The 26024-nt window shown below is 42.7% G+C and overlaps 1 protein-coding gene across 1 annotated transcript in view; it reads left to right on the plus strand.

Moving 5' to 3' along the window:
- Positions 1–26024, plus strand: part of PIGN (phosphatidylinositol glycan anchor biosynthesis class N) — a 351259-nt gene that overhangs the window by 204520 nt on the left and 120715 nt on the right. The window contains 4 exon segments of the mRNA XM_066579178.1: positions 14453–14592; positions 19357–19456; positions 23401–23493; positions 25604–25695. Of these exon segments, the coding sequence (XP_066435275.1) occupies positions 14453–14592; positions 19357–19456; positions 23401–23493; positions 25604–25695 (425 nt within the window).

Genomic DNA, 26024 nt, shown 5'->3' on the forward strand with positions numbered 1-26024 from the left:
TCCTTGTATGCTACAATGGGAATCCGACTTCAGCACTGCCCTATCGTTGGGCCGCTGGCATCACTGCTATGAAACCCTAAGCAAGAATAGTTGGCAAGTCTCGCTAACAGAGACCTCCTTAAAGGTACTATACTAGATACGCTCTGTGCCCGAGAGACTAAACGTTATATACCCGGAGGTCTCCAGGCTATGTTTCCGAGGATGCAAACATACGGGCTCCCAAAATCGCACATGGTGGACATGCCCAGTAGTGCAGGCTTTCTGGAAAAGGGTCTCATCTCATAGCTTCTGTGACTGGGATAAGCCTTGGACTTGACCCATTTATTCTATTGCTAGGTAATAAACCCACAGGGATACGCAATTCCCCCTTCAAGCTACTCCAACATATCACAATGGCCACTTGAATTTTAATGGCACAGCAGTGGCGGAAGCTCACACTCCCATTTGAACCCCTCATATCCCGCATAAATAGAACCCTACTGAATGAAAAACTCAGTTATACGCCAAGATAAAACTTTGCAATTTGAGAAAATATGGAGTTCCTGGATAACCTACACCAATATCCCCAACCTATACAATTTTATTAGACTATAAATGGAAGACTTCACAAGAACATATCAAGAGTTCAAATAAGACACCTAAATAACATTAAACTCTTATGCTCCACACTATAATAGGCTGGTGCCGAGGATATCGAGATCTGTTTCCCCCTTTTTATTATAGGAGATGCATAATAATTCGATGTATTTTTACTGGTTGCAACTAGAAATTTTACCCTGTTTTTCATCTACTTTTATTTCTTATAGTTTAAAGAAAAATGGTTTCTCTGTTCTCCAAAGAAAATACCATATCATTTCCCCTGTGTGGGGTCATTGCGGCAGAGTGTTGCCAACTTTAATATTTAAATTAAATAAAACCCGTTGAAACATAAAATATCAGATGTATTTCTTATGCAACATCAGGATTTGGAAGACTTTCACAATCTTGTGTTATAGCCCTTTTGTGGTCTAGTACTGACCTGTTAAATAATGCAAATATAACGCTAGCTACAGACTGACGGCTATCTGAATGTGGATAGTAATAAACCACGATATACAAATATTTATGTCCGCAGCAGATACTGGGCTTTAAAATACTTTCATTTCTATGTGAAATCTTTGTGTTCAATAAGTTATATTTTATGGGGGTCCAAATAAGTTATTGGTTATGGCAAGAGCAGTTTGGACTTTGATGATGATCTCAGAATCCAATCCATTCCTACCTCCTTATGTGGCTGTAATTAAGAATTCCTTAATATACTGTAGATTGTCAACAATAAAAGGCAATGTTTTTGTAACCCTTTGTACTTGTAGCACAAAGTGAGTAAAGAAAATGTTGGCTTGCATGCGATAGCCAGTCTTCAATACAGGAATAGTGCAAAGTGGTGCATGTCGTAGGGTTCCTAGATCTGTTTTACAGATGGAGCAAGTGGCAATGAATGTTTGCTTCACATTAGAGTATGCTGCGGCGTCCTCCAGCAAAGACAATCGAATAGAAATCAGGTCAAATGGAGTCTAACGTTTCTGTTGCACCATGCTGATGGGAGAGTCAGTATTTGCCACAAGCAGCATGAATTGATGAACCCTTCCAGGCAGCGGTTCAAACTAGCGGAGGAGTATTTGTGTGGGGGAATGTTTTCTTGGCACATCCTGTGTCCGGTAGAATGATTTCAACACATAATGTATTCTATGCGATGATGAATTGCTGCTTTTCTGAAAGGCCTGTGGAGTCTCAACGCACTAGTAGATTGGATGTGTCTAACAAAGTGGCCATTCCAGTATAAATGAAATGTAACGGTTTATTCTGCAGGTTAATAATTATTAGGGCTCCTGCACACGCGTGTGTTTTTTTTTTTTTAAACACTGCGATATCGCAGTGTTTTGTTGTTTTTTTTTTTACCGCTATTGTCAATGGGACTTTCTAATGTTAAAAACGCTTCGCACAAAAATCGCAAGACACCAACTTGCGATGCATTTTTTTCTTTAGAAAGTCCCATTGACAATTGGGTTAAAAAAACGCAGCGATATTGCAGTGTTAAAAAAATGCAATTGAGCAGGAGCCCTTATTGTGATGACAAATTTGTACAGTTTTATTGTGATCCTACTTTTCCACAATAATCACTTCAAAAATTAATCATTATTGGGGGAAAAACTACCTAGGTGTTGAATCTAATTCTTCATTCCATGCGTGTTGTAACATTGATATAAGTACGTGATTACAATAGCCGAGCAAAAGGTTAGTTTATTGTGGAAAACTGAACACTTAAAGGGGGGCTCTAGTACCTTGTTGTACTGCCTCTAGCTTGGATACAAGATGTGATATGGGTGGGCATTGAGGCTCTAGTACCCTGTTGTACCGCCTCTAGCTTGGATACAAGATGTGATACAGGTGGGCATGGAGGTTCTAGTACCCTGTTGTACCGCCTCTAGCTTGGATACAAGATGTGATACGGGTGGGCATGGAGGCTCTAGTACCCTGTTGTACCGCCTCTAGCTTGGATACAAGATGTGATACGGGTGGGCATGGATGCTCTAGTACCCTGTTGTACCGCCTCTAGCTTGGATACAAGATGTGATATGGGTGGGCATTGAGGCTCTAGTACCCTGTTGTACCGCCTCTAGCTTGGATACAAGATGTGATACAGGTGGGCATGGAGGTTCTAGTACCCTGTTGTACCGCCTCTAGCTTGGATACAAGATGTGATACGGGTGGGCATGGAGGCTCTAGTACCCTGTTGTACCGCCTCTAGCTTGGATACAAGATGTGATACGGGTGGGCATGGAGGCTCTAGTACCCTGTTGTACCGCCTCTAGCTTGGATACAAGATGTGATATGGGTGGGCATGGTGGTTCTCGTACCCTGTTGTACCGCTTCCAGCTTGGATACAAGATGTGATATTGGTGGGCATGGAGGCTCTAGTACCCTGCTGTACCGCCTCTAGCTTGGATACAACATAGTAACATAGTATGTAAGGCCGAATGAAGACCATGTCCATCTAGTTCAGCCTATTAATCCTCCCATGTTGATCCAGAGGAGGGCAAAAAGCCCAAGAGGCAAGAGCCAATTAGCCCTTTTGGGGAAAAAATTCCTTCCTGACTTCCTATTGGCAATCAGACTAATCCCTGGATCGACCTCGACTAGTTCCTACCTGCCTTTATTCCCGGATTAACAATTAACCTAAGATTTATATCCTGTAATATCCTCCCCCTCTAGAAAGACATCAAGTCCCCTTTTAAACTCCTCTATGGATTTTGCCATCACCACATCCTCAGGCAGAGAGTTCCACAGTTTCACTGCTCTTATAGTAAAGAACCCTTTTCTATGTTGGTGATGAAGCCTGCTTTCCTCTAATCGTAGCAGATGCCCTCTCGTTACCGTCGCAGTCCTGGGTATAAACAGATCCTGGGAGAGATCCTTGTATTGTCCCCTTATGTATTTATACATAGTTATTTGGTCACCCCTTAGCCGTCTCTTTTCTAGAGTAAATAATCCCAGTTTTCATAGCCTCTCTGGGTATTTCAGTCCCTTCATTCCATGTACTAGCTTAGTTGCCCTTCTTTGAACCCCCTCCAGTACTGTAACATCTTTCCTGAGCACCGGTGACCAGAACTGTACGCAGTATTCCATGTGAGGCCTGACAAGTGCCTTTTATATAGTGGGAGGATAATGTTCTCGTCCTTCGCCCCTATACCTCTTTTAATGCACCCCAAGACTTTATTAGCTTTTGCAGCAGCTGACTGGCATTGGTTACTCCAGTTTAGTCTACAATCCACCAGTACCCCTAGGTCCTTTTCCATATCACTTTTCCCTAGCAGTACCACATTTAGTGTATATTGGTGACATCCATTTCTCCTGCCCATGTGCAGAACCTTACATTTATCATCATTGAACTTCATTTGCCATTTTGTTCTGCTCCACAGCAAAGGCAGGATTGAGGCACTCACTCCCAAGTCTCCAGATATGAACACAGCCATCGTTCGAGCCTAAACAAAACATGAAACGTAGCTTTAGACAACCCACTCTGTAGCAGACCAGTTTTGTTCACAACACTACTTGAAACGAATGCTATGGTGGGTAGGTGTCATGGGTGCCATAAGTGCCATGAAACTAAATGTCCTTCAGCCAAGCACCAACAGATGTAAGGACTTGTAATAATGGTGCCACCTGTCTCTAGATGGTGGACAACCAAACAACTAAAGCTGCTTGTGTTTGTCGAGGACGTTCTGAGCCTGGCTGTTTTGTGTATGCTCTCACGCATCCGCTGCTCCCAACACATCCTAACAGTCTGATCAGAATGTCCCAAGTTGCGGAAAATACGTCGATACGACATCCAGGTTCTAGCATGTGCCCCCTCTCAAACTCTGTCAACTGAGCCAAATCTCATTAGATTGCATCGTAGAGGCGTCTGGTGATCAACAAGCATTACACAAGTAGAAAAAGAGGTCCATTACACACGAGGAGCCTCTGAGAGCCTTTAACTTTTTTTTTCTTTCTTTTTTTCCATATCAACATAAGACAAACGAAAATAAAATATAACGTATCATACAGTACAATTGATTTACATTCTTGCACAAGGGAGAAAGAGTTCATGTTATAGTTACTGCCAATTACCCGTATGCCTAGGTATGTTAAATTACTATGCGTATTGTCAATAGGCTTAGGTAAAGGAACAGAAGTAAATATTGTGCAGATAGTATTCCCTAGAGTTTTGTACCGTATAAGTCAGTTATCAGGTATACATATATATATGCATATACACACATGTGCACTCAAAATTGTAATCTATCAATATCTTAACCTAACAAATGCAGCTAAACAGACTCGACCAAATAAAGGTGGAAATTACTGGTGTTTCATCAAATATCTTCCTTAGTTCTTCCTTAACTAATTTAGGACAATATTGATTTAGAGTACAAATCCAGTTATCCCCTGGGTAAAGCTTCTGTAAGATCACAAAGTTTTTTGTTATTTTTAATTTCCCCAATCGATTTGCATCTGCTTGGATATAGTACCAAGTTGTATTGCTAAACGGGCGCATACTCCATCTCATTTGGGTCTAGGAACCTTTTCTATAAAATGTCTTTTCTTAAACTTTGAGGCCTGAGATTCTGCACATCTTTCCGTCTCCAATCTTTCCACCCTCAGAAGATGTTTCATTTGATGTATTCTATCCAATATTGTCAGGGGTTTACCTTGCCACCAGTTTGTCAATAGACACCTTTTGCTTATTAGAACAGTGTGTATCATTTTAGAATTACTAGTGCGGTTAGGGAGAGAATGAAATGCACACACTTGTGGTGGTAACTGAATAGTCAATCCCCTAAGCTCCCGTAGAAGCGTTTGGGTTTCCGCCCAAAATGTGTTTTTTTTTGGGGGGGGCAATGCCATATCCCATGTAAAAAAATTGGTATTGGGTTGGGAGTACCTAGGACATGCCTGTGATCTGGCAAGGCTTCTTGGATGCTGGTGGATGTCAAAACCATATCGCCTGATGTATAACTTTAAAGAGTTTCCCGCCATCTTTCATTTGTTACGGCTTTTCTTATGGAAATCCATCCTTCAATTGTATCTTGAGATATCTCTGGGTCCTGGAGCTCCTGCACCTACCTCTTAAAGTAAATCATTGTCTGATGCTGCCCACCCTTCCCTAAATCTAACGAATAGGTAAGAAATCGAGTGCCTTTGGGGTCGTGCATAAGAGTTCCGTAGTTGTGCATATGGCAAGAAGTGTGATGCAGGCAGATCATACACATCACGTATCTCCTCGAATGTTCTGTATCTAGCTTCCTTATGGTGAAGAACATGTTGGATCAGTTTGGAGCTAATTGGACGCCTCCCTGATGGTATCACATGATGGATAAGTATCTGCCTTTTTTTCTTAGCATTGAGGGCGCCAATAATCTTGACCAAATCCACAACTTCAGTTGCTGAAATGCAGTCCCAAACTGAAAGCAGCGGTGAAGCATAGTGGAGGTTCCTTGCAAGATACATTACTGAATCGCTCTCCTAGCCCTTTATTAAACAAACTGCCTTCTGTTTGAGTCAAATTTTTGACAATTTCACATTTTTGACTCGCCAGCCTAGAGCCCCTGCTGCAAGTTTTCTGCACCTCAGTTCCTATGCTTAAGTGCAGAGTGTAGTTGATTGGCCTTGTTTCGATGTCCTAAGTATGGCTCTTTGGCTTCAATTCTTCCATGAACACCACATCTGCCTCGACTAATGCCAACAGTAGATGGGTGTATCTGGGTCGCACTGGTTTCTGGAAGTTTTGAGCTGATGGCACTGCTGGACACCTTTTTGATTTCAAAGGGAAGTAAGCATGATATATCTCATCTGCTGTAGGGTTTTTTTGGCCAACCACTGTCTACGGTCCTCAGTGTTTGATTTTAATTTTTTTGTGCTTCTTAAAAAGATCTTGAACACCACATCTTAGAACCCCAGTTTGCTGCAGTGTCTTGTTGCTGTGCTCAGTCTTGCCATGGTGTATGATCTGTGACCTGACAGTCTACCGCAACCTCCTCTTTGTAGCAGAGTTTAGCTGTTCCTCACCCAGTTTGAAGCCGCCTACAGCCGTTTTTGCTTTCAATTAATGACTGTTTCAACCTACATCTGAAAATGATGATCATTATCTGTTTGATATAATTGCTTAATCATACACCTGACTATAATCCTACAAAATCCCTGACCGTCTTCCAAACAGCATCCATTCTTCTTGATACACTTGCACAAAGGGTGGCCCCACTAAATAATTGATTTTGATTGTCTTTTGTTCGTTCACTTTGCAGTTTGGTAATTGACAAACTTAACATTAAATCTAAATATACACACAGTACAAATGCTTTGTTTGTATCTAAAATATGTATCTCTATATGGAGACATATATAGTCGGTATCCAGAAGTCTTATCAGTTATACAAGAACTCTTGGACTGTATTTAAATATTTAATGTTTCTTGTAATTACATTTTGGTTAAAATATACTGTAATCTGATTTCTTGATTATGCTGCTTGTTACTGCTTAAGTGTCAAGGAGCAGAGAGGACCCTGTTGATTTTTCTAGAACAGCAATTATCACAGTTTCTCCATATAGTGCTTACTCCTACGCAGTTTCTCTTTCATTAAATAAAAAATATGCTGCCCTTGAAAAGTACAAATTATTTGCATTCCTGACTCGTTTCCTAAATAAGAATAATGCATATTGACTATTTTTTTTTCTAAATGACGACCTCCGCTGTTCCCAAACAATGATCCTTACCTCGGTGAGGGCTGGGGTTCAGGTGAATAGGAATATATTTTTGGGAATGTTTACACAATAGTACATGGGATGACTTCATTAGAGGGTATTCTATTTTCTCTTAGGGAATTTAAAGGGGTATTGGGTTTCCTCAAAGTTTTTATAAATTTTCATTATAGAAGGAATACAGTTTTCTAATGTTTGCTTTGTGTATCTTTCCTTGCCTTGCCTTTATCTTTCCTTGTCAATGGGTGGCTTCATTGTTTAGCTTTTCATGTACTTTCCATTTCCTATATAGTTCTGCATACTCCGTGGCATTGTTAACATTCACAAACGTCAATTAACCTAATATCTTTTTGGATTGATTTATTTATTTTTTGAACATCCAGGCTTATAGACCTTTTTTCCACAAGATGGTTTATATCTTTTAAAAGTGAGAATGCATCTGGAGATCCATCTATTTGTAGGGTTTTGAAGTATCCAAGACCCAGCAGCCTCCCATGTGAGATAGATATTGCTGCTGATTTGTATTCGTCAATATACAGGAGCAGGACACAATATTTTCAGCTCTCCACACTCCAGCTGGTAATCACTTTAAGAATCCTCAGGTGCCAGCATTAGCAGTCCAAGGAATTCTCCGGTCAGCTCTAGGTCGAATCCAGAAAACTCGCACATATGAAAAAATACAGCCCTCATTGCATTGAATATCAAGTAAAGAGCAACTTTTTCCCCCCATAATAACCCCTTAATGACATGGCCTATTTTGGGCTTAAGGACGCAAGGATTTTTGGCGGATTTTCTTCATTGATCAAGTCATAATTTTTTTATTTTGCCGTTGACACGGTCTAATGAGGTCTTGTTTTTTGCGTGGTGAACTGTAGTTTTTGATGCCTTTTTTGGATACATGGACAATATTGTAATTTTTTTTTTTTTTTTTATCATAGCAGGGAGAGAACGCATCAATTCTGCCATAGATTTTTTTTTTTTACGGCGTTAATCATGCAGCATAAATAAGACAATCCATTTTTCCAATCTCTTTGGATTCTCCTGGAAAAACCAGGATTGTTGACTAAGCAGATGCTACCCATCCACAGGCTTGCGACTAATGTATGGCAGGCATGTAAGCTACTGACCAAACGAAATGGCACACCTCTGGAGACCCCTTTATGGGACAATAGAGCACTACCACACCTGGTGAATCTACCAGATAAACAATTCTGGACAAATCTAGGAATCACTACTTTAGAACACCTATACACCGACCAAGGACTAGTTCATTTGAGCAACTACAACAGCTATTCCAAATTCCAAGAACGGGCTTCTATAGGCACCTACCCACGCCTTAAAGGGGTTGTCTCACGCTGAAACGTTTTTTTTTTTATTCAATAGGCCCCCCGTTCGGCGCAAGACAAACCCAAGGGATGGGTTAAAAAAAAAAAAAAAAAAAAAATTGCCCGAATCCCCGCGCTGCGGCGACTTCTTTCTTCCTTTACCAAGATGGCCGCCGGGATCTTCACCCACGATGCACCGCGGGTCTTCTCCCATGGTGCACCGTCGGCTCTGTGCGGTCCATTGCCGATTCCAGCCTCCTGATTGGCTGGAATCGGCACACGTGATGGGGCGGAGCTACGAGGATCCGCTCTCCGGCACGAGCGGCCCCATTCACCAGGGAGAAGACCGGACTGCGCAAGCGCGTCTAATCGGGCGATTAGACGCTGAAATTAGACGGCACCATGGAGACGAGGACGCTAGCAATGGAACAGGTAAGTGAATAACTTCTGTATGGCTCATAATTAATGCACGATGTACATTACAAAGTGCATTAATATGGCCATACAGAAGTGCTGAACCCCACTTGATTTCACAAGACAACCCCTTTAACAGCACAATTCCCAGAACCCAGACAACCCTTCTCTCAGTACCCATTAATAGGTATATTGTGCACCCCAGGGCCCAGAGGACTGATATCGGCTTTATACACTTACCTGTTACAATCCAAAATCCCCAAAACGCCAATGACAGTGGAAGAGAGATGGAGAGCTTATTCCTGCTCTCACCAGTGAGGACTGGGAGACTGCGATGTCCACGTACACCGCGGTGTCACCAGCCGCAAACAACAAACTGATACAACTATATATACTGCATCAGTGCTATCTGACGCCAATCAGACTGCATAAAATGAAGAGGATTCCCACAAACCAATGTCATTGATGCAGAGCCCCCAATGCAAACTTCAACCATCTAATATGGAGTTGCCCTAATATTCACACATACTGGGGAGAAGTCACAGAATTCTTAACTCAACTGATGGGTATACCAGTACCACAAGACCCAGCAGTGTGCCTACTGGGCATCCTAGATGAGGAACAGTGGCAATACCACGACAGAATACTCCTCACTAAGACACTATTCTACGCCCGCAAGGCAATAGCTTTGCGTTGGATGTATAGACGCCCCCCGACACTCTCAAAATGGCAGAACATAATTAATGCTATTCTACAATATGAAAAAATAGTATACAAAAATAGAAAATGCCCCGATAAATTCGATAAGGTGTGGGAAAGATGGTGCGGATCAACAAGCACAATATTCACGCAAGACCGATTCCAAAACCTGCTGTGAGCAACCGCACCTAGAACAAACCGGTAAATCACAGGGGAGTTATGTCCCTCCACTGACGCCATGTGCTAATATGATGCCACATTGTACCCAATACCAGCATATGTTAATGTAACGTATTTGAATGTAATTACAGAACCACAAGAGTCTATGATGTAACCAAAGTTGTTTATTCATGCAATGTATGAAATATAAACTGTTCAATAAAACGAGTAAAAAAAAAATTAGCATTTTGCCTCAGTTTTTTAGTATTTTTTTACGCTTTTTTCCGTGTGCAGTCAAAAGCATGTGCAACTTATTGTACGCGTCGTTATGGACGCGACAATACCAAATATGTGGGGTTTTAATATTTTTTACCCTTTTTTTTTATCCTAATATGAGAAAAAGCATAGTGTTTTTTAAACTTTTTTTTTTTACATTTTTTAATTCATTTTTAAAATCTTTTTTTTTTTTACAACATTTGTGTCCCTCTGGAGGACTTAGAACACTGCCCTGATGTTTCCTGTGATAAGGCATGGCAGAGCTACTGCTCTGCCATGCCTTATCGCTTATACAGCGATCTCAGGCACTGGTAACACAGGACACCAGTGTCTGGCGTCCTGTTGCCATGGCGACAGACCGGGCTCTCGCGATCACATCGCGAGAGCCAGCCGAGGACACAGAGGGAGGTGAACTCTTTCGCTGCCGCAATCTACTTAGATTGCGGCAGGGAAGGGGTTAACAGTGGGGGCGCATCTCCGATGCCCCCCCACTGTTGCAGTGGGACGCTGGCTGTGACAGCCGGCTCCTGCTGCGGGATCATATGTGGTCCTGCGCTATCCCCAGGACGTAAGTTTACGCCCTGTTGCGGGAAGTACCCCGCTCCCAGGACGGAAAGGCGTTAAGGGCTCCTGCACACTGGCGAGAGCGTTATCAGGCCATGATTTACAGTCTGCTATAGCCCTCACAATCCATCTGAAAACCCCTGGATGCGAGGCGTTTTCACATGGAAACAGTCTCGCTTTCTTGTGGGGGTTCCCTTCATCCCTGCCGCTGCATGAGATTAGGATATTCTCCCATTGTTTTTAATAGGGCTGGTGCTGCTGTCATCGGCCCCACTGATAACAATGGGCGATATCGCAAAAAGAAAAATGCTGCCATTCCCCCTCCCCCCATCACTATCACCCACACACGCACGCACGCACACACAGGCAGCATTGCAGGAGTGAAAACCTCACAAATGAGAATGAAACCATTGAGAAACCATTTGTCAGTGTGAAGGAGCCCTTTAATAAGGACTACATAAAATTAGCATGCTCCAATACAGTTACAGGTTTTGAACACAAACATCCATATAAATGGTGGTCGGAGGAAAGCTGGAGATTATCGGGCAGCGTATCACTTGGACAGTTGTACCCCAAAAGGAAAAACTATGACTCTGTGTGAAAGTATATGCGAGCGGCATATTCGTTGTGACACCACCGCAGATGAGGATTTCCTGGAGTTCACAATGTGGGCTAGATTGAGAATTAGCAAAAAACTTTTACATATTGGTGCTTATTTGCTATTAAAAATGTAGGTGTTTTCTGTCAGATTACATCAGAAGATTCCTAACATGCTTTGTGCCACGTTTACAATGTTTCAGACGCACTGCACTTTTTTTTTTTTTTTTTGCCTCACCAAACTGATGTAAATGTAATGGCCTGAATTGTGTACAATTTTACCAAATTGCGAAAGATTGTGGCACAATTTTGGGTCCACTTTCGGCGTAAATAAATGCAGCTAAAGGACGGTCTAAACTTGAACTAGACAGCCATGGAATTCAACAGATTTTCCGTTCAGCAGGACTACTGGGGTTAGACAGTTTTCAAAAGACACCAAAGTTACAGCTGGCTAACCTTTAGACCGTATTGGAGAATAAAGTCCCAATGTGTTTTCAGAGGCCTGTGAACATTTGTTGTATTTTTGCATCTTATCATTTTCTTTAAGTTGAAGCATCCCATACTGGATACCTTTTAGCAAGAGAAGGAAGGAATGCTATAATTGAAGTGTCATGAGTCATAGTAGTACTGTCGATTTGAGTTGTCTGCCAAATTTCCATTTTCATTATTGTCTTTTTCTTTGTTTTTGGCAAACATTGCCCCAACTCCTAACATATCATTCTGCTCTACTGGAAATGCTTTTATGCTCGGAGACGCAATGTGAACATTTCCCTTCATGCTGTTAGTTTCTACTAGAACTGAAATGTTGCTAATATATTTTTTTATCATTTTCGTGCTTTTGCTTTCAAATGAATGACATTTTTTTTAAATAGAATTATGGTGACTAATATAAAGTATGAGAAAGCATTAATTATAACTGTAAACGTATCATTCAGAAGAGCCTCCTATTGCATTTTATTGTCATCAGACATTTATGGACGTACTTTGCAAATTAGGTTGTAGATTTCCCAAAGGAAAAACTTACGGCTGTGTTGTCTGGTTCATAAGCGTTAGGCAGCTGTCGCAGGACTGGATTTGAACTGCGGATTCCGCAATCGCCGCCCATGCTTATGATCTGCAGTAAAACATGGGCATTGAAAAGCATGGATTTTCAAGTTTTCCTTTGTACTCTCGGATACAAACTGCACATTCCGCCAGCGGAAGAAAAATCGGTGCATGCTCCATTTTACCGCTGTAAGAGGAATTCCCTTCCCAAACGGATCAATCTTTTGACTGAAGCAAACTGTGCCGAACGGCACCCACTGACCATAATGGGCTTCACTTTGGTTTCTACTTTTTAATCTGGTGTGTTGTGCCTGATTTGCGACACAACTTCCAAAAAAGTTCCAGCGCAGACATGAAGGAAGCCTACGGCTTTCATACTGTTGTAATTGTAGTTCCATTGTTGAGTTCTGTTCTAGAAGCTGAACACTAGTAAAACCAACTTGGGTGCCAGACAGACCCCATTGACTATAATCGGCATTGTCCACATCCAGTTATGCCCCCTGCATTGTCCAGATCAAAATAATTCTGCCTGCAGTGCTATGTCGTTTTGGATTGCAATGAAGATGCAACTTCCGATGCAAATGTGAACGATTAATATTTTATGTAGGTCGGAGTGGTGTCATCTGTCCTCAAGGAGAGCACCTAGCAGGTGAGTGGGTCGGGAGCAGCACTGTCTCTACCCAAGGAGCTCCCCAAGAAGGGGTATGTAAGGAGACTTATAAGGCCATGCATGCTCCTCTGGATAATCATCTTCCTTATTTGCATATGCTATGTACACATTCTCTCAACCTTCCACACATGTTTAGGTTTATGTGTTTTGTAACTTTCTTCTTTGTTGTAAGTTTTCTCCATTTTAATTAATGAAGAGCATTACACATTAACATGACTGGCAACTGTTTGTGGATCATTTACATCCACTTACAGCAGGGAATTGCCAAGCCAGAATCAAATTATGTTCATTCTTCATTCATCCTCACTGCTCAAAAGGTTAGTCCTGCAAGTTTACAGATAGCAAGTAACTACATGCCGCAATGTGTCATGTTCAGATTCTGATGCATAGGAAGAATTCTTTGTAACTAAATTATGTCATAAATTATATTGTCTACCTGCAAACGATATTTTTCTGTGTTTACATCAGTTTGATTGGGTGGATGTTTTTTGTGATTTTATTTTAATTCTGACATTGGGTAGAAAAGTAAATGAAGATAATTTTCATGTTGAGCAGTAATTAAAAATTCAGAGTACATGCGCTAATGCTTTGTCGGCTGGTTTGGAAGGACTTTTGCTTAAAACATTTGCAATGATGCCTAAACCAAATTCTTACAGTGATTTTTAAGAAATGAAATTGAAATTGGGAAATGCAGTTGCTCTTGTTAGACAGTTAGCAATGGTCTACAGCCTATGGACAGTCTATACTCTACGTTGGATGTCGCGAGGTGAGCCGTAGTTTCAGAACGGCTGCCGAGCCACTGACTGCAAGCCACTAATTTGTAGATTACTGGCTGCTGGAAATTGCTTTTATTCCTTTAAAATAGTGCTTTAGGAAACTATGGTTAATGTTTTCCGTAAAGCATTGACATCAGAGAATAGTTCCCTATTAGGCCGAATGCACACGGCCGGGTTGGATTCTTACTGCGTGATCTCGCAGTGGAATCGTGCCCTGTGTCCCAGCGTTGACCTCCGCGTACCTGTCATGTCTTCCCGCTGCTCTGCGGATGTGCCGGCTGGTGCACCACCATACATGCGCAGTGCAGAGACTGACGCGCTGACTAGAACGCTGATCCTTGGTGACTCGCTGCGTGATGGATGGCTTCTAATGACTGCAATGGAAGCCATCCGTGTGTGGCTCACACTAGAATAGGACATGCTGCGATTTTACACCAGCGAGCAGAAAATTGCTATTGATTTCCGGCCGTAGGCATGTAAAAGCGTTTTGCAAAGCATGTCTATGGGCAGTATTTGCTGTGGCATCCGGAGGCGAATGCCCGCTCCACATCCCGCAGTGCAGATTCGCCCAGGTACATTAGACCCTAACAACAAAATTTTGTCCACGTTTTTGTTCATGTGTTTGCAAAATATTTGGCTTATGTTTTTCAGGCGCAGTTGCAGCTTGTGCGCTATGGATTCGGTGCTCTGGGGTTGTCCATGGTATTTTTTCTGGTTCTTCAGTCGAGTCCATGGACGTATTATGTCTACTGCCTATTACCCATCCATATCTGGTATGCTGCTGCAAAGGAGTAAGTTGAATTCACATGGAGTCTGTCTTTTTTGTTTGCTTTTAGTTTCAATTTAACTTGGAGTGTCAAATTGAGACAGACTAATGCAAAATAGTAGCAACCAAACAAGGCCATAGCGGAGGTGATATCTTTGCCTGAAACCTGGGATGATCATCACTCTGTGCCATAGAAGCAAATCCACTCTTGGGTATGATAAATGGATCTAGTATATCTGGTCATCGAAGGTGGGACAATCCTTGATGGGTACCTATAAGCTATGGAAATAAAGACCTAAAAGTAGTGGAGAGGCAAAACTTATTATTCCCAACAGGAGAGACTGGTCTGCAGTTGAACCTTGGAATAAGATCTACAGAGTCTATGATCAGCGTGTATCCCATAGAAATGTGGCGATCTCCTCCATCCTCATGTCGTCATCCATTTTGTAGACCCACTGGGCCAAGGATTGTGGGGATTTTTAGTTTCATTGAGCTGACTGCATTAAAAATAAAATTTTGCCATACATTTTTTCAGAAGAAGGCCTCAAATCGGATAGCAAGCCCAAAGTACGTGTAACAAAGAACCTTTTACTGAACCGTAATGCCAGCATGAAAGGGAGAGGGAGGGAATGCATGTTATGTAGCTTAGAGGGAACAAGGTACTGTCTAGACCAGGGGTCCCCAACTCCAGTCCTCAGGGACCACCAACAGGTCATGTTTTCAGGATATCCTATAGTAAGAACACCTGTGGCAATGTGTGAGGACCGACAATAATTACATCACCTGTACAACATAGAGGAAATCCTGAAAACATGACATGTTGGCGGTCTTTGAGGACCGGAATTGGGGAACACTGATCTAGACAGTAATTTGTAACCTACTTCTTGCTACAGGTGGCTGTAGGGTTTAAATCATTGTCCCATTTAGTCAGACCATTTTAAAATTCTGGTCTGCAGAGTTCAGCATGGGATGAAACTGACCAGGAGCAGCAAATAATGTCAGACCATCACTGACCCATTTAAAAGGAGGCGGGGATTTGTTGAAACTAGCTTGGGAATGCAAGAACAAGATAATTGTGAAAGCTGGACCGATCTCCAAAAGCCCAGCAGCATGTGTCCATGACAGCCATTGGGTTCTTACTGGATAGCAAACTGGAGCTGGAGAGAAAATAAGCAGCTGCGCATCTGGCGACCTAATCGAACTATTGCTAAAAGGGTTCGGTTTCTAAGCCAGGTGCAAACTTTGTGTTCCCTATAATTGGAAACAGCAGGGAGGGGAAGGCGAGATCAGGGTAGGAAATCTTTTACTAAGTCAGAGGAGTGAGACTTGGGCCTCCCTCACATGTTTTTCAACAGCGCTGGTGTGCGTTAGGCCAGCATTTTGGTTGCATTTTCAGCACAGCCAAGGCTGCTGATAAAAGAAAAAAATCAATACTGCGGCGCTGCAGTCGGGACCTTGTGAAGCCGGCTGATTGCTCTAATTAGCTCAGCGCCGCTCAGTGACAGCCGGCTCAGCCAGTCAGAGCCAGCACTGGATTCAATTTAATGGCTGTGATTCGATGCATCCAGCGCTGGCTGTGATTGGCTGAGTGGCTTGTCACTCAGTGGCGCTCAGGCAATCAGAGCAATCTCTCATTCGAGTCGGGGATTTTGAAACCCCGTCACCAGGGAAAAAAATCCCCCTGCTGGCTGACAAGTCCAGAGAGCGCCACCAGGGACAGCAACTGTACGGTGAGTGTTTTTTGGTTTTTTTTTTCTTTGGACTCCGGCAGTGTAGCTGGCGTTTGCTGCTGCCAAAAGCATTGTACAAAGTTGTGCCACGTTTTCAGCATCGCTGAAACCATTGCCCATTTATTTCAATGGGCAACACAGGGCGAAAAACTGCCAAAAATAGAACATGCAACGCCGTCAAAAGCTCAGTGTTGAAGCCTTGTATGAGCAGGCCCATTGAGATGAATGGGAGCCTTGTACAGCATTTAGTGCTGTGCTGAAAAAGCAGCGCTAAACGCTGTACAAAAACGCCTGTGTGAGGGGGGCCTTAGATTGGGGTGTGAACTAAGGCCCTCTGCGGATGGAGGGGGGGGGGGCTGCAATTTTTTTCTCCCCTCCCCAACACTTGTTGCTGTTCCAAGGAGATTTGATGCTTGGTTACCCTGCCTGCACCAGTTCAGGACTCTCTGGAAGAGGGATGGGAGGCTTCAGAGTACTCCCCCCCCCCATTTTGTAGATGGTAGAACAGACCAGGTATAAATCCCTAGCAGTACTTACATAAGCCTTCCTTAAAGGGGTTGTCCCGTGCCGAAACGGGTTGTTTTTTTTTTCAACAGCCCCCCCGAGACAACCCCGATGCAGGGGTTAAAAATAAAAACCGCACAGTGCTTACCTGAATCCCCGCGCTCCGGTGACTTCTTACTTACCTGCTGAAGATGGCCGCCGGGATCTTCTCCCTCGGTGGACCGCAGGGCTTCTGTGCGGTCCATTGCCGATTCCAGCCTCCTGATTGGCTGGAATCGGCATGTGACGGGGCGGAGCTACAAGGAGCCGCTCTCCGGCACGAGCGGCCCCATTCAGCAAAGAAGACCCGGACTGCGCAAGCGCGTCTAATCTGGCGATTAGACGCTGAAAATTAGACGGCACCATGGAGACGGGGACGCTAGCAACGGAACAGGTAAGTGAATGAATAACTTCTGTATGGCTCATATTTAATGCACGATGTACATTACAAAGTGCATTAATATGGCCATACAGAAGTGTATAGACCCACTTGCTTTTGCGGGACAACCCCTTTAATTTTCAAGAGGTGGAAATGGTTAAATATATACCGTATATATTTTTAGGATCCAGCCCGTTAGATACTTAAATGAACCAGGAATCTGTTGGGGAACCTTGACGAGTGCAGGCAGGCATTCAAGACTTTGGATTTGTGAATTTCAACTTTAAAGTTGGCTGTTTATTGTATAGGCTTGTGCAGTATATGTGGCCTGGCAGACCTCACAGCATGGTCTATTTAGCCCCTTTTTGGGGTTTATTTACACGAGCAGCTTTCCCTCCCTCAGCGCCGCTTTTTCTGTCCGGTTTTTAAGATGGACAACACTGGTAAAGAACCTATTTGAATGGGTTAATTCGCATGAGTGATTTTTTATTTATTTTTTCCTACTCAAACTGATGGTCTATTTAAAAAAAAATCGCTGCATGTCTTATTTTTGAGTTATTCTTGCTCAAGAATTGCCCATTTATTTTCTATGGGAGTTTGCAAGAATCACATTGCACACATGTTTTTTGAGCATTTTACTATTGGAACCGCATGTGGTTCTCTTCATTTAGATGAAAATGATATAAATATGATGCAAATCAGGTTTGTCTCAAAAATACATCACGCATGCAGGAAAACCGCAAGTGAAACAAATATGGTGTCACTGACCTACAACTCGCTTCCCTGTGTAAATACAGCCCGAATCACTCAGTCAAGTGAGAAGTGTATTAATGCAACAAGGCCGCACAAAGCTAGCAGGCAAATATACTGGACACATTTCGCTATTGCTGTTGCACCAGAATTCTAGTATTAGTTGTGCCAAACTTTTGTCGTATCAGTTTTAGCATTGATGTTTGGTCCTTTTTCAAAGATCTAGAAAAGGGAAGTGTATTTGTCGCGGCATAAAGTGCGCAAATTTAGTAACAACTTTTAGGCACAACTAAACCTGTCGAAGCAATTCACCGAAGTGGCATAAAGGAGGAACAGACCGAGTCTATTGTTGGCCAGAGATGCACCAGATCTGTGTAACACTTGGATTTAGTGCGTCTTCGTTCTGCTTCGGTGCGGCCTTCACCAATTACTAGAATGAAGGGAACACGCAGTACGCATACTTTTAACTATCAGTATTTAAAAACACATTTGTTGATCTGTTAATTTTAACAGGTCAATCACAGGCAGGATTTCGGTGAGACTTCATTTCACATGCCCACTCAACTTTTTTTTCTTCCTGAAACCAGAGAATAACTTTAAAGAAAATATAATGGGTTTTTTTTCTATGTCTTCCTGTTCCCAGCTTAGTATTTTGTCTTCACACATTGTAAACACCTTGACTAGAACAAGAGTGTTCCAGAAGTCTTATTCCTTAATGTCCTCTCCATGGCATGAGCCCAAAAGCTCTGAGTTCTACTTCAGCTGATCTCTTTAGGCAGTTGCTAGAGGACTCTGCAAGCCTTGTTGTATCTGTCTCCCCAGATTGAATATAATATATGCCTTTCATTGTTTAGACCGGCTGGTACTTCTGTCTTAGGGCCTTTTACACTAAACAATCATTCAGATTCTGGCTGGCTCATGAGCATCTGAATGATTCTTCCATGTAAATGCTGGCAGCGAGGGAAGGGTAACTTGTTCGTCGTTCAGTTTCTGCAGACATTACAACCAAACCACTATCGGCCCGTGTAAACAGGACATCATTCATCTATGAGCGACTGCCTGTTTACTGTGAATGGAGGCGGGCGCTCAGAGCCATCTCTAGCCTGCTCCGCCTCCTGTGTGAAGGCACAGGAGCGAGTATTGCTGGGGTAACTGTCGGGCACCGAAGCGCCTACAATCTCTCCTTGTAGAAGGGCCATTGTAAAGGAGTCCTATTCGTAAAATCTCGGATAGAACAGTCACATTTTGTCCAGTTCTAACCCATTTCCTGCACATACCTGTTATTTTGTATAATTCTGTATCAGTTTTCTAGTTTTGAGTGTGGTGAATTAGCATGGTTCGCTTCCAACGGAATTAGTTTTTCATGCTGCCACATATTGCTTTTTAGGTTGTGGATTTTCCATCAGCTCAGACTGTATCTATCGACTGTTTCACCGCCTGGAATCCTGGGATTTCTTATCCTGGTTATCTTGGGGGTTGAAATACTGGTGAGTGAAATACAAATATTGACTTTCCCTTTTAGTTCCTGTTTCTCCTGTCCAGAAGCCATATAGAAGTCTGTTGGCATATGATATCCATGAGGGTGGCTGCTACAGTGAGGTGCCGGATCTGCAGCTTCAGTTATGTAGACCTATTTTGAGAACAGTGAAATGAAAGGGAATGGATTTTGAATTAACCCCTTCCTGACCGTATAAAGGTGCTTTCACATCTGAGGCAGGTAGGAACTATTAGGGGTTGATCCAGGGAACAGTCTGATTGCCATTAGGGAGTCGGGAAGGAATTTTTTCCCCAAAAGGGCTAATTGACTTCTGGCCTTGGGGTTTTTTGCCTTCCTCTGGATCAACACAGTAGGATAGACAGGCTGGACTAGATGGACAATGTCTTCATTCGGCCTTACATACTATGTTACTATGAGGCAGGGATTCCGCTCTCGTGCTCCGGCGACAGAACCAAAAACTATTGGGCAGACCCCGTTGACTACATTGGGGTCCACCCAGCTGCCTGGCTTTTGGTTAGAAGAAAAAGCACTGCTTGGACCTTTTTTTCTTCTGGTATATTGAGCTGCATTTGTAACAGAAGATGTGCTGCAGATGTGAAACCACCCTAACATAAACCATACGTCAAAGCAGTAACGATGGGTGTATGGAGGGGGCTTTGGCGCGGAGTCCAATTCATACCTGGCAGGTGTCAGCTGTTTTTCAACTGCTGATTGCAAAGGCCACATTTTAGGTTGGCTCTGATTGCTGCTATTAACTATTCACATACCACAGACTAAGCTGACTGCGTATCTAAGCAGTATGGTGGTGGGAACGCTGATAGAATAGTATGGAAGCCTAGGGCTTGATAAAGGCTCCCAAGGCTCCCAAGGCTGCCATGCATGGATACCTATCAATGGTTTGATTGACAACACTGAAAAGCGCTATATACTGCAGTAGTGAAGTGCAATACAGGTGGTCAAGTGAATGACTTAAAGGCTTCTATGGGGACTTAAAAATTCTGAAAAAAATTTCATAAAGTTTTCAAAAATCTTTTTAAAAAATAAAATAAACACTTTTCCCAGTTTTCCACTAAAAACATTAACTGTTTTGGTTACCTCGTTTCCGACAAAAAATTGACTAAAGTCAGCAAAATGAGGTCTACCTCTAATGGTAATGGCTACAGTTTGTCCTGCAAGAAGCCCTAACACAGGCAAATTGACAAAAAAATAGATAAGGGTCTCACAATCGGGCGATGAGCTATTTTCATTTGAAAATTTCTTTGTAAAGGTAATAAAACAAAAAATGAGTTGTAATCCTACTGATGTGCAGAATAAAGTGCTCATGTCATTACTACACTATTAAAGCTGTACAAACTTGACGCCCCCAAAAGAGGTAGATGGCATTTTTTAATTTTATCCCAGATAACCATTTCAGTTCAATATATGGCATATTAAATGGTACCATATAAATACAACTCAATCTGAAAAAAAACAAGCCCTCATACAGCAATGCTGATAAAAAAAAATGTCAAAAGTTAAGGGTCTGGAAAGGCAGGGAGAAAACAAATATTGAAAAATATCTAGTCTTGAAGGAGTTAATACTATATGAGAGTCACATTAAGAAATTAACTCAATTTCAAAAGCTGGAGAAAATCCTAAAAAATGAATTTAATTAACCATTATTGTGCTTCTGCTCAGCATCCAATTGTCATGAGCCACAAAGGCTAACGGCTCATGTACCTGGCGGTGTTACCGCTACATGCTATGCGTTACTAATGGCAGAGTCAGATCGCAGCCATAATACGGCCACGTGAAGCTGGCTACAAGAACGTTATGGCTTGCCAAGAGAATTACTATATTCTTTCATCCTTTTGCTTATCTTTTAGGAGTTCAGTTCCAAAGCCTGGCTGCGACTGTAGCAGGAGCCAAATATCTCTATTGTGTGTTTTTGTATTTTTTAGGTTTAGAAAAGATGTCCGCCTTTTTTCCTGAAACTGTTTCTATGGGCTATCTGGAATTACAGCTCAGGCCAATTCATTGATGTGATGTAAAGACTCAGTATACTCTGCATATAGTTCTTGTAGCTCCAACATATTCCACTACACTTTACAATTCAAGGGGCAAATGTAGATTACAGAGTAACAAACAATTCAAACAGGTGGATTGAGGCGATCCCTGCTCACAAGAGCTTACAATCTAGGAGGAAAGAGGGATGACGCACGGCTAAAAGTGCTTGTTCTATCCAGAACCCTTGCTGTCTTAATTAAAAAAAAAAAAACAATTTAAAAAAAGGCGGGGGAGGGGGGGGGTGATACAGGTTAGTTCATTAGAGACTGCAATATGCCCTTTTTACTGACTTTGCTGCATCTTTGTAAAGGTCCATTTAGACGCAGCGATTCTCGCTCAGTATTCGCCTTTCGTATTTTTGACAACACTCATCCACATGGCTGGCTAATCCCGGGATTAGCGGCTGCTAGTGGATTTGCCGCAGTGAAATTCCGTTTGGAATTTCCGCGGCAAATCCGCCCTGTGTGAAGCCAAGCCTATAGGGGGCGTCACATCTGCTTCTGTCCCTCAGTCTTTGTTTTCCTTTTTTTTTCTTTTTTTATATTAAACTTGAAGCAACATGTTTCTGCTCTGGCTTCGGCTCAGTTTGATTTTTGTTCTGTTTTGCGTTCATTTTTTCTGAACGGGAAAAGCGCAGCGTGCAGAGCTATTATTCCTGTCCGGAAAAACAGAAAGCATCTTTCCTTTTTATTTTTTATTTTTTTGCATTAACGTTAATGACAGAGGAAACCAAACTGAAGGGCTCCCTTCTACCTTCAGGGCTAATGCCCACGGCCGGATTTTAGGTTCTATTAAACCTAATAGCTCAATGTTCATGCTGCAGAATTCCGCAGCCTGAAATAAACCACGGCATCCTCTATGTGCCGCAGGAATTTGCGCGGCCGGCTTCCATGGTAGTCAACCTATACTTCCGCTGTCAGCACGGCGGAAGTATCGTGTGTACTGTGCGTGAACGTCAGGCGGGACGCGCACAGCAGATCCGGGAGGTGAGTATGGGGTCTTGGGGGGTGGGGGGAAACGTCTTGAGGGACTCCGCTGCGATATCCAGCTGGCGGAGTCCGTCATGGTCATGTGCATTAGCCCTCAGTGTTGAATGGATCCTTTGTACACTGCAAAGCAAAACAATAAATAAACCACAGGAGGATGGAGAGAGAGAAGTGAAACCTGGGGAATGGGTGGGGAGGGAGAAGCCCGGCCACCACCCACCAGCCAGGAGTGCGCATTGTCTGCATTGTGCTGGCTTGGAGGAAGAGCTCTGACAGACGTCCCAGAATGAAACTTGTGGATTGTGCAACAACCTCCATATCCAATAATCAGTTCCTCTACCCCCAAGAAAGTATTTGCAGCAGGACTGATTCATGCATGCAGTTTATCAGTTCACACTTAGTTAAAAGATCAGTTTTAAAAGAACTTCAAACACGTCACCCACCCTAGAACTACTCTCACACGTGCTCTTGTAAAAAAAAAGGCTGACTCTTTTAACTCAGTATTTGCTGTGTTTTTGACTGCTTTTTTAGCTTCGTTTTCAGTACCGTTCTAAACGCAGCCAAGCAAGCTGTAATGGCAGAACTGAAAAAACGCGATAACCGCTTTATACCGCATCTTCAGTAGCGTTGAACACACATCCCATTCATTTCAATGGGCAAGCATGGTGTTAGGACAGGAGAATAGGACAGACAGCCCTTGTAAAAGGTAGCATTAAAAATTTGTTTTAGCGCTTGTCTGAGAAGCCCCATTGGAATCAATAGCATCTGACAGCATTTAGCGCTCTGCTGAAAACGCAGCATTAAACACTGGACTGTGTGAGCGTGGCCTAAGATGACCTGTTTTGTGACCAAGCCTTTCACTTTGTTAATTTTTATGTGTTGTGCTTTTTTCTTCCATTAGGTTTTGAGCTTCTTCTACCGTTGGGTACTTACAGTCGGTCTGATAGGTCTTGCTTTCTGGCCGGTGCTGATGAACTTGAGCGCTCAAGCGAAGGTATAATCAACTTTTGTATGACCAGTTTCCCCTATAGTGTTTTGCAGGTACGTTCACACAGCGGAACTCAATACGGAACTTTCTACGTAGATTTCGCCTCTAAACCGCGTCATAAATCTATGGCTGCTCACCCGCTGATTTTTCTGCAGATCTGCACGCATGTCAGTGGGTAAAATCTGCATGCCAAGTTTCCTATTAATTTCCATGTGAAATGACGTGTCACTGCTTCGTACAGAAACGCATTAGAAATTCCGCATGCAGATTTTGTGCATCGTTGGGGCTTAATCTACGTGCGGATCTGCGGCAAAATCAGTGACAAAACGGCTGCAGTTTTCTTTTGTGGTTTTCGAGGGGAAATCTGCATGGAAAATGACCTGTGGAGTTCCGCCATGTGAACATGCCCTTACGGTCTCAAGTAGTACGGCTTTTAAGTATACTTCTGGGTTGAGGGATTTGAAGATCTTGGGTCCTTTTTAGACAAGCCAGTGTAACATTGAACAACTTGTTCGCTCATGCAGTCTGTTCACACATCGTTGGCTTGTTTAAATGAGAGATCGTTCAGAATCATTCCGTCTTTCACATTTGCTGTTCATTCAGTCCTTCTCAGAGTGCTAATGAACGATCCAATGATGACTTTTATCCCTGCATACAATGAAAGGCAAGCAAATGATTTGTCATTTGCTCATATTTAGGCTGATCGTTAACACTGTGCAACAATTTATTTTTTAATTTTCGTAACCGAAAGGAATTGTTTCTGTAAAATTAAAACCTACAGATTCCACCGGTAAAACTGAATAGCAGCACGTCTCATTTTCAAGTTATTTAACCCATTAGTGACCAAGCTTCTTGTTTTAAAAAATCATAACTATTTATCAGCGTCGCTACATGAGGGCTTGTTTTTTGCTCTTAAGTTGTATTTTTCAATCGTACTATTTAATGTACCATATAATGTGCTGAAAAACTTTTTTAGTTAAGTGAATTAAAATAAAAAAGCATAATTTCACCTCTTTGAGTGCGTCTTGTTTCTCCGGCGCACAAACTGCAACCAAAATGACCTGATAACTTTATCCAAGGAGAGGTGGGAGCTTAGCTCTGCCCCCGTCCTGCCCACTACCGTTGCAAACCGCTCGGAGGGGAGGAGAGAAGCAGAGAGCCGAGGAGGGAAGGGGGGACGACTGCTCAGATGGAAGCGTATATCGTCCGGCTGTAAAAACGCGGGCTGTTATACGCTCGTGTAAATAAGCCCTTCTAGCGTTCCGTCAGCGTGCGGTGTGTAACAGTGATTGGAATAGTTGCACAATCACTTTTGTTTTTATTAAGCAGGTTAATGGCGAGCCGACTGGATTAATTGTATAGGCAGATATTTAAAAAATGCAACTGCAATTAGATTATATTATTCCCCATAACTGGAAAACCTTACGTGGCAGAAAAAAACCATAACCTATTTAAATTCGGCACTAAAGTTACTCTAAGCCGCTTATCTGTTACAAAAATTGTTGCACAGTGTTCGCTTTCGCTCAGTTGAAGGATAATAGTTCAGTCTAAAAGCACCCTTACCCAATAAAGTTTGCAGCGCCAGACCAGAGGCGAGTCTGATGAAGCTGGTGTTACTGTGCACACCTGGAGGGTGGATGTAGTGTGCATGTATGAACAGACAGGGACGTCATTACACTTGACTGGTACGGCACTGAAAACTTCTAAAAAGTAACGTTATTACAACTTCTCAACCGATGGATACAAGTGGCAGGCCGCTGGAATCAGTGTAGCCCTATACCGTGCTGTCCGCAGCTCAGGGGATCTGATGGATTCACTTTAGTAGTTCAGTGTCTCTTTGATCTGACAAGAGACCAGTTTTAGTTTCCATTAGACGTTAACCGACTTGTAAAATTAACCATCGGCAACATTAGGATTTTTGGGTTTAAATCGGAGCTCTTCTAGCCTGTATTACCCAAGAGCTGTGTTGTAAAGCTTGTTCCTTCCAGCCCGCTCCCGCTTTACATGCTGTGCTTAGCTAACAGTAGGATTGATTTTGCTGCTGTCAGTTCTGCCGGTGTACATGATCTCCCACAGTGCTCTTACCGATATTGACTCTTATTTCTGTCCTTTGCAGATAATAACTGTGAGTTGGGTTCTCTTGTGCTTGCTGCTGGCGGTGTTTCCCCTGATGCCTGTTGTTGGAAGGGAGCCCAACATCACTCTGGTGTAAGATCAACATTGTCTTCTTAAAAGCTTTATATCACATTTAGTATGCAGCGATTCAGTGAGTCTTGTCAGCCACGTGAGCGATTGCCGCATCAGGGGAGGAAAAGAGGATGTTATTTCAATAATGAAGCAACCTTCCTGCCTTGATTGGTCTCCTGATGGTTATTCCATCGTGCAGAAGATAGACGTGGATCATTTAGATCAGCTATTTTCTGCTTTTTGTTTTGATTCTGTTTTTGTCTATTTGCTTTTATTTTTATGAAGCGGATCTCGTGGCTTCCCCTATTAGGCCGGGTTCACACGGGGCGGGAGCATCCGTACAGACATTC

The sequence above is a fragment of the Eleutherodactylus coqui genome, chromosome 9 (genome assembly GCF_035609145.1).
Source record: "Eleutherodactylus coqui strain aEleCoq1 chromosome 9, aEleCoq1.hap1, whole genome shotgun sequence".
NCBI classification, from domain to species: domain Eukaryota; kingdom Metazoa; phylum Chordata; class Amphibia; order Anura; family Eleutherodactylidae; genus Eleutherodactylus; species Eleutherodactylus coqui.